Source organism: Ciona intestinalis, unplaced genomic scaffold, assembly GCF_000224145.3.
Source record: "Ciona intestinalis unplaced genomic scaffold, KH HT000099.2, whole genome shotgun sequence".
Taxonomy (NCBI): Eukaryota; Metazoa; Chordata; class Ascidiacea; order Phlebobranchia; family Cionidae; genus Ciona; species Ciona intestinalis.
In genome coordinates this window covers 49,530-59,570 of record NW_004190421.2, presented here as the reverse complement: position 1 = coordinate 59,570, position 10,041 = coordinate 49,530, and the positions used below count along the sequence as shown (strand labels likewise).

At 36.1% G+C, this 10,041-nt stretch overlaps 1 protein-coding gene across 1 annotated transcript; it reads right to left on the bottom strand.

The window, feature by feature from the left end:
- Positions 1-2,049: 2,049 nt before the first annotated feature.
- On the bottom strand, positions 2,050-9,082 carry LOC100175204 (cysteine/serine-rich nuclear protein 1). The gene is made up of 9 exons (XM_002128343.5): positions 8,404-9,082; positions 7,934-7,990; positions 6,079-6,216; positions 5,754-5,884; positions 5,105-5,271; positions 4,809-4,953; positions 4,477-4,627; positions 3,768-3,878; positions 2,050-3,491 (listed from the first exon to the last, which is right to left on the bottom strand). Exons 1-9 carry the CDS (start codon positions 9,005-9,007, stop codon positions 3,109-3,111), a joined length of 1,887 nt encoding a protein of 628 aa, XP_002128379.1. The 5' UTR covers positions 9,008-9,082; the 3' UTR covers positions 2,050-3,108.
- Between the last annotated feature and the right edge of the window lie 959 nt (positions 9,083-10,041).

The following is a 10,041-nucleotide window of genomic DNA, read 5'->3' as shown; positions in this document are numbered from 1 at the left end:
AGGTTAACTACAAGTTGCAGAATACTGCTAATGTAAATATATTTTAATTTAGAGTCCCATCTTCCCCCCACATTGTAGTTTTGTATGTTTTCATTGCAAAACTTTTAAAGATTTGCTTTTAATTTGGTAATTTATACCTCAGGGGGTTTTCAACTAAAAGATACTGATATAATAAAAATATAATATTTTGAAAATATATTCAAAATTTGGTCATAAAATTTGCACTTGGTGATAATTTATAAGAAGTGGTTTGTGCCAAAAACAGAGTATATAGGCTACCCAATTCGGAGCAAAAATAAAAACTCTATCAATAGTTATTATCAAATTTTATTACATGTTCATATACATTTGTAGGATACAATATTTATCCATTGAAGTTCGAACAATACCAATTGTTATGCAATAACATAATGTATAGGTAACATGTTAAAAACTATAGCAGTAGGGCAAGGAAAAGAATGTTTAGACTTAATTTTCAAAGCGTACAGTATTATTTCGTGTTATTTACGTATATTAAGAAAAAAAAAAGAATAGAAGGCGCATCTCTAATGTCGGTAAAGGAGAGAGCTGATACACTCTCTCTTTCGCGGGTCGTTCCCGTTTACTAAAGTAGTCAATGGAAGCCAGGGCATCTTATGTAGTTTTTCTTCGTTTTTTTTATTTAATTTAAGTTTATAGGGAAAAATAACTATTTCCAAACATGTATATATTTCTAACAAACCGTTTGTTTGAACGTTTTTAATTAAATTTATAAGATATTTAATTTTCCTAAACAAGCGCTAAAGTGTAAGCGTTAACCTACTAAATAACTAAACTAGCCTAATAAACTGGAATATTTAGTGTAGTTTTTAAAATAAACAGCTAAAACCTCCTAAAATCACTATGCGCCTATCTTTTACAACGGAGACCAAGCGAAATGGGGACGAAGTTGACGGTCACGTGAATATAAAAAAGAATATATCACGGTTTTGGAAAGTTGCGCGTTCTACTCTTTTTTATTTCTGGGATAATAGTATATAGGCTTATTGGGCACGAAAGTAGTCATAGATCCCTTTTTGTCGAACAGTTGTTGAGCACGTCAGTGGCCATATAGATCCATTTTTGTCGAATGGCAACGATACAACAGTATGTAGCAGTTGAGAAATAGTTCGAAGGAAAAGTGTCAGACGAATCGGCGTAATGAATAGCGATGAATGTAATGAACACTGGGTTCAATACTTGGTACAGTTGAATTTGAGTGACATGATACCACGAAGCATCGCTACATATGAATATACAAATATCGATTTGGCAATCTAGTTTATATTAATACAACTGTTCGTTATTGTGAGTTGCAAAGCGAGGACACACAGGACGTTCTCTTCTTATAAAAACGGTAAGAAGAAGGCAATCTACACGCATCAGTGCACACTCTTGTGTTTAGTTGCCTATAATTTACCGTTTGATTATTAGTATACTGAGGGGCAAGATGGGATACCGTTAGCACCTTAATCCCATATATTTTCTAACAGGGTTTTTAACATTTACCAACGCCATTTAAATGTCGATACGGTTATATAGTTTTGTAAACGTCTTTGCTTACTTTCGAACGTGAAGAGAAAAATGTGTTCCATCTTACCCCACCCTACTGTACATACAGTACTTTGGAAAGAGATGGAACACTTTGAACACATAATTATTCAAATATCCTGATCGTGTTTTAAACAATTAACAACGGTCTATGGGAGTCGTGAAGATATGGTTTTATAATTCCTTGAATGTTCTTTATTTACCACCAAATGGGACAAGAAAAAAGAATGAAAAAGTATCCCATCTTTCCCCACCCTACTACATGCATTAACGATATTACACGTTTATACACAATTGAAATAGAATTAGAAATTTTTGGAAATAAACCACAATTTTGGTCACTTATGCAAACTAATTTTGGTAAAATAAAATTTTAATAAAACACAAAAAATTTCCCGATCTTAAAATTTATTTTAAATAAGTCACAAAACCTAAAATAAATAACACGTGTAGTTAAGTAACCACCACAAACTCAAAACATCAATTTCATCATTTTTATTTTCTACTTTATCTTATGCAAAAAGGTTTTCGAAATATTTCAATTTCCAAAAAAAAATTGTTTTCTTAAAAACGAAATTTCAATTTATTTTTTTAACTGGTTTTAACCAAAGTAGCTAAAAAATACAATTAGTTGAGTAGTTAGCACTTAATGTAAATCTGTGCAAAAATTTGACCTAAAACTTGTTGTATAAAAAAACATTTGAAAATCAAAATTTTACTAATTTTTACAGAACCAAATTTCCTAATAAATATGAATGTCTGTCAAATAAACAAACAAAGGAAAATGTCCTAAGCATAAAAAGAATACAAAAAGAGGCATTTTGTTTCACAGGTATGTAGCAGTGGCGCAACCAGGGGGGAGGTTGGGAGTTCGGCACCCCCAAAATTTAAACAAAAACAACTTGTTAAAATTTTTGTTTAAACCTATTCCTTATTATGTTTCTGGTTACGCCACTGTTTGTAGCATTGCTAATGGTTGCAACCTGTATCTGCAGAAGTACCGATGATGAAATAATACACTACTATGACATCACACAAAGTGTGTATACTGCATTTGAATAACATAGATATCATAAAGTAACAACATTTTGCTCCCCACTCGAAAATGTTGTCTATTTTCTCATTACTGGGAAATGTACGTCACATCACTAATATATTTAATGTATTTTGCTTTAGTGGTGTTTATCTTGTAAAATGTTTGAAGTTTTTAGTTTTTATGCATCCGTGGTATCAATCCAACAATTCGAGTAAAGGTCAAGTTCAGCCCCCCTGCTGAAGCATTGTGTGCGTCATGTGTGGAAAATATGGGGGCATTATTTGTGAACAAAACCCTTATACAAGAAACTTATATAGTGTGGTTGTCATCTTTTACTTGTAGTGCGGCTTCTCTGCATGAAATTTTCTGACGACTTTTCCACGTACAACGGCCTATATAGGTTGTCCTTATCTGAGTAAAACTCAGTCGGAATATGTTGTTCAGGAAATCCTCACTGAAAGATCAAAATATAAATATAATGTCCTTGGTTTACTTAATGTTGTTTAAGCTGTGACAGAATCTTGGTTTTGTGAGGACGCCACGCCCACTATTGCGCAATCCTGTGTGGGCGACGCCCCACAGTATGTGACGTTTGGTGCCGCGTGATTGGTCGGTTGTGTGTGACTTGGTTGTCCAATCACGTCAAGGATAAACTCTTTGTTGTTTGACGCTGGCTTCTGATTGGTGGTTGAAAGGAAGCTCGCTATTGGTTCAAGTTTCATTCGTTGCTCACTACCGCCCTGTAGTGGTGAGGTGCGCGTGCTGCCGTAGAACTGAGATTCAAATCGTGACGAGATATTTTCCGGGGCAGTGAAGCGTATCGTGTTACTCTCTACTTCCTCCGTGTGGTTGGACCAAGATTCTGCCACTTGATGGCAATGTTTATCTAGGAATTTTTAATTTTTTAATTTTATTTTTTAACGGAATTCTTAATTTTTTTAATAAACTTTAAACAAATACAATACAAACATTACATATCAGTGAACAAACAATCTAAAATAAGTGAAAACAAAACTTTGTGCAGAATTTTCAAAAATGAAAATTAATGTGAATTTATATAAACATAAACTTAAATGACTTTTAATTACCAGCAAACAATAAAAAAAACTAAAATTGAAAAATATTTGAAAAAATATATTATATAAAAATCTTTTAAGTTTACCTTGTGTGTAATTGTGATGGTTGACTTGGCCATTGTTTTGAGATTGTGATGTCATAATCATGGATTCCACATACGGGGAGTATAATGCAGTGGTTGGAACAGCCAAGGTATCTGGTCGTATAAATATCTTTTACACAAATTGTTGGGACTTGGTTTTTACTTTAATATAAACGAGTTATATTTCGCCTAAAACTCAGCGTTGTATTCAAATAGAAATGTGTTTCCCTTGATTTGAATAAGAGACTGACAATGCTATTTAGGCAAAACATCTCAATTCTACAATTGGTTGGACTTGATTTTTGTCTGTTACATATTTCGTAGCACCAAATCCTTACTGTAGTTCTTTACACAAGAGTCGTTCAACTCTATGAACACCAGATCAGGGTCACATTCGCGAAATTTATTACAAGTGTTAGCAGACTATATATATGTTAGCAGACTTATTGGGGCAACATATATACATAAATAATGTCTATATATTTTTAGCCTTACATTTTTTATTTATCCTGACGGAAGTCAGAAGCAGAAAAATGCTGACTTTCGAAAGAATCATGCACTGAATAGAAGCCAGAGTTTCGGACGAGTTTTTTGACTCATACCCCCGCTCATTGGTCTATAGACCACATTGCGGTACGGCACTTTTTCATATAAAAAAATTTGCTTAATAACTTTTTCGGCCGTTTTTTCCTTTAATTACTCTATACCCCACCTTGTGGTAAGATCCCCGACGAGACAATCCTCAGCCTCCCCATAGTTTTGAGGTAATGATTCCTGACACGACTCGCGTCAAACTCAACTCTTCCACTATTGTTGGAACATCCGGACTCCAAACACCCGCACGGGAAAGATTCGCGATCCACCTGGAGGAGGGGGGGTTTAAGTTGTCATTGTGGATGGTTATTGTCACGTATGTAACCTATTTATCCTGGCATGGCGGGGCAACGACAGTCGTTATGACATGGGTGTTCAGTCTCATAAACTTTGTATAGTTTTAATAGTTTTCACATTATAAATACAACCCCGACAGGGAGCATAGGATACCTGACAAGGGATGCCAGCTATTGAGCATTGGCAGGTAGCAGGTGAACAAACACCAACGCAGTCGCATCCACAAACCTCGCGCGACTCACGAGTTAAACGGTTCGTCAGTTTTTCCTCGGAATCAATCTTTTGGACCCCTGACATTCTGCGGGGTATATAGGGGACGTTAAAAATCAGCACTCATAAAATAATTCAAGTAAAATATGTTTATAATATTTATTATAATGCAGTCACAATACAACTAAGCCTATTTAAAATAACATATTATGATGTCATAGACATAATGATATAATTACCGCAGCATGAATCGGCGTTTTTTGGTTGGGATTGGTTGTAAGAAGAAATAATCGTCATTTTCGGGTTGATCGATTTCATCCGACGAGGAATCAGACTCGACGAGTTCCGGTTCATCGATCATCGATATAAGATCTCCATGTTCATGGTTTGGATACGTTTGACGAAGCTGGCGGAAATTTATACGATGAAAATATTTATAAGAAATATATTCTAGGTAATATGCATATCGTATAAACATCTTGTACAGACTTTATATAAACATAAATACTAGAGATGTGACCGAGCGTCTCCTTTTTTTGACGCTGAAATCCGGGCCGAGCGCCGAGCCTTATGCTATTGCTATAATGTTGCACGCGAAAGCGAAAAATATTAAAAATAAAAAAAAGTGAAGCTACAGCATAACTTTCTTTTCAATTATTTTTCATTTGTTGTGAATTTGCTCTCTCGTAACAAATTACAGCCGGTGTTGAATTACACGAGCGCCCAACGTTCCCGTATCTCATTTAAATAAAACGCCAAAAACTCTTAAACTTAAATAACTAAATATTTTTTATGTGAACTTTACGTATTCTGTATTATTTAAAACAACAATGCTTTTTGACTGAACAGGAACTTATTCTCATCCTCCTTGATGAAACATCTTCTCACCTGCCTTAACTTCGATTCAATCCTTTGTTGCCGATCGTGTTCCTTTATCGCTAACCGTCTTCGCCGAGCAATAGAAATCTTATGTTGTTCCAAAGTTAGTTCTTTAAATCCGTTGTGTTTTAAATCCATTCCTGGTAAAAAATTATAAAAAAAATTGAAAATTTTTGCTTTTGGTAACCTGAAGATTTACCTAAAAATTGAGTATTACGTAACTTGTTGGTAAAATATATATATAATATAAGTAAAATTTAAGATAGCACAACTATGTTTAAAAAACCTTTGTTTTAGAATTCTAAAAACTTGAAAAAAAAACACAACCATTTACCTAATGTTGAACCCCCTTGGCTTGGTACGGTGATGAAACTTTGTTTTCGTGGAAAAAAGAAGATTTTTACTTTCTCGAACATCACTTTCTTGCCCAACAATTTTCGTTCTCGTTTCGCTGATTGGTCGGAAACTAAACCTGTATTGGGAACAAGATGCGAGGATTATATGCAGGAGAATATACAAGTTGTAATTCTTTCCCGACTGCACTCATGGTATACAAGGTCATATACATCTTACTGCCCTGGCACAGTTGGTTGGCGTGCCCCCTGCCTCTAACCCAGAGGTAATGAATTCAAGGCTCGACGCTGCTACCATTGTGGGCGTATGTGTCCTTGGGCAAGACACTAAACCGTAATTGCCCCAACCCAGTGGTCATGAAAGGGAACACCCAGATAATAACCACTATCGTTGCCCCACCATGCGAGGATAAATAAGTTACATACGTGGTAACTTGTAAGCGGACATGAGGTGCATGAAACAGAACACCCGTGTTATAACGACTGTCATTGCCCCGTCATGCGGGATAAATAAGTTACATACGTGGTAAGTGGTAAGCGGGCACGAGGTGTATGAAACAGAACACCCGTGTTATAACGACTGTCATTGCCCTGCCATGCGAGGATAAATAAGTTACATACGTGGTAACTTGTAAGCGGGCACAAGGTGCATGAAACTGAACACCCGTGTTATAACGACCGTCGTTGCCCCACCATGCGAGGATAAATAAGTTACATACGTGGTAACTTGTAAGCGGACATGAGGTGCATGAAACAGAACACCCGTGTTATAACGACTGTCATTGCCCCGTCATGCGGGATAAATAAGTTACATACGTGGTAAGTGGTAAGCGGGCACGAGGTGTATGAAACAGAACACCCGTGTTATAACGACTGTCATTGCCCTGCCATGCGAGGATAAATAAGTTACATACGTGGTAACTTGTAAGCGGGCACAAGGTGCATGAAACTGAACACCCGTGTTATAACGACCGTCGTTGCCCCACCATGCGAGGATAAATAAGTTACATACGTGGTAACTTGTAAGCGGGCACGAGGTGCATTAAACAGAACACCCGTGTTATAACAACTGTAATTGCCCCGTCATGCGAGGATAAATAAGTTACATACGTGGTAACTTGTAAGCGGGCATGAGGTGTGTAAAACAGAACACCCGTGTTATGACGACTGTCGTTGCCCCGCCATGCGAGGATAAATAAGTTATATACGTGGTAACTTGTAAGCGGGCATGAGGTGTATGAAACTGAACACCCGTGTTACAACGACTGTCGTTGCCCGCCATGCGAGGATAAATAAGTTACATACGTGGTAACTTGTAAGCGGGCACAAGGTGTATGAAACAGAACACCCGTGTTATAACTACTGTCGTTGCCCCGCCATGCGAGGATAAACAAGTTACATACGTGGCAACTTGTAAGCGGGCACGAGGTGTACGGAACAGAACACCCGTGTTATAACGAATGTCGTTATCCCGCCATGCGAGGATAAATAAGTTACATACGTGGCAACTTGTAAGCGGGCACAAGGTGTATGGAACAGAACACCCGTGTTATAACGAATGTCGTTGTCCCGCCACGCGAGGATAAATAAGTTACATACGTGGTAACTTGTAAGCTGGCATGAGGTGTATGAAACAGAACACCCGTGTTATAACGAATGTCGTTGCTCCGCCATGCGAGGATAAGATCTACTTATTCATTTTTAACTATCAGATTAGAATTTCCACACTATTTTATTCTCAAGAATAGAAAAAATGATTTTAGTCAACACAGTGAGCCTTGAACCTGGGAGCCTCCTGTTAGAATACAAACAACATTAACTGCCCCATGAACTTACTACTTCTTAATCGCTTCCTGTTATTTGATGGATTCATCTCATTTGGGTTCATTTTATCTGGAAAACAATATAAATAATGATGAGATTTTATCTTTAATATTCTTAAGGCTTGTCTGTATATGTCACCACTGTGAGGTAACATGTCATTGTGACCATTGTGAGGTAACATATCGCTAACTAACATATCGCTAAAGCATGTAAACTAGGGTGACTAATCATGTTTGCCACGTTTTTAAATTTAATTTTTGGCATGAACCCTGAGTTTTCACCAAAAAACAAAACAAAACAGATACAGCGGATATTAATGAGGCCTAAGGAAAAATTTGTGACCAAAATTTTCACTGGTCACTAGCTTAAGGATAATTCATTTTAACAATCTAAATGTCAAATTCTCACCTAAAATTTTTTTCTAAATTTAATAAACGTGCTTCTTATAAGCATAACCACAACACCATAGAAACAACATTAACCTGCTTCTTGGTCGTCTAACGAGACAATCCCGGAATCGAGCGACAATTCATCGTTGGAGTTGGGAGACGGGTTTGAATTGAAACTTTCGGCAGATAATTCCTCGCTAACACCCAAATCTTCAACCCCGTTATCCAAAGTATGTTTTACTCCAAGTTTTTCTTCATTTGTTAAAGTTTGTTCCTCGCTATTATTAGTATATGCGTAAGAATTTTCCGGCATTTTTTTCGAACTTTTTTCTACTTTAAGACTGATGTCATTAATTTCAATGGACAAACCACTATGCACAGCGGGTGTTGTGTTTGAAATGGCTTCAACTTTTCCTGAATTGCTGTTCACAATATTTTCATTTAAATCAGAAACTTCCGTCTTTTTACATTTTTCCGCAAAACTTTTGCTGAGATCATCATTTATGACATCACAATGCCCAGAATTCGTTGTTGTGCTTGCTTCTGATTGGATAAAACAATCCAAATTTGATTCGCTAGGGTCATTTTTTTCTATTTCATTTAAGTTTTCATCAAACTTTTGTTTCGAGAACAAAATTTTAGGTGTTTTATCAAAATCTTCGTTTCCATTATCAGAAGTTACTTCAGTGGGATCCATATTTCTCGAAATTAACGCAGCAGTGAAACCAGAATTTGTCAATTTTATAAAATAACTTATTTACCTAATAACCACTTAAAAGTGTATCAACAGAATAAGAATATTTTAAAAGAAAGTAGGTGCTAGTAAAAAAACCTCCTACATTATCTGCTAAGTGCTAGTCCAAAACATAACTCTAACAACCCACATAACCACCAACCACCAACCTCTAACACTTTCCACCGGCCCATTCTGTATCAAGGATTCTTCACTAATGCCATGAAAATGATATTAAACATATATTTTATACCAGGGGTGAACTCTTGTATAAAAGTAAGAGATACAGCGGATATCAGTGAGAACTAGGGGTTAGGGGTTAGCAAATAAGGTGGGGGGGGGAGATTCCTCACTAGCACCAAAAGTTTAAACATATTTTATGAGAATAATATAAAATAGTTTTAAACAAAATATATATTTATGTATTTATTTACCAGACCAACCAATATATATTTCATTCATAAAAAGAAGCAATCTGTAAAACACTGATTTCTCATTTAACTTACAATTAATCTATATCCACATTCGAAGCTACTATTACATAAATTCCTTTAAAAATGACGGTCAAAAAACTTACCAAAAATTACACTGAGACCTTTTTCCTATTAAACTCAAAGAGCCAACGTCGGCTTGACGCTGCTTATAAGAAAGCCATCAGCTGTTAAACCTTTCTTACTTTAAAGTCCTTTGTCCAACGACGCGTTCTCTCGAACGCCTTTTTCCGCGAAATGGTTTGGTGACGTCACAGAGTAGTGCGTCACGCCTCGCCTACGTATGAATAGAAAATAGAAGCGAATGACGCAATCGATGTATGTGACGTAAGAAACAAACAACAATGCGTACTTATAATACACCGTACGTATAATACACTTACAGGGTGAAATCTATAATAAATTTTATGTTTTGATGCTTTTTACGTTTTTGTCAGTTTTAATAATGTTTACAATATATATATATAAGTAATGGGCACGAAGTGAAAACTATTCAAACATGTTTCT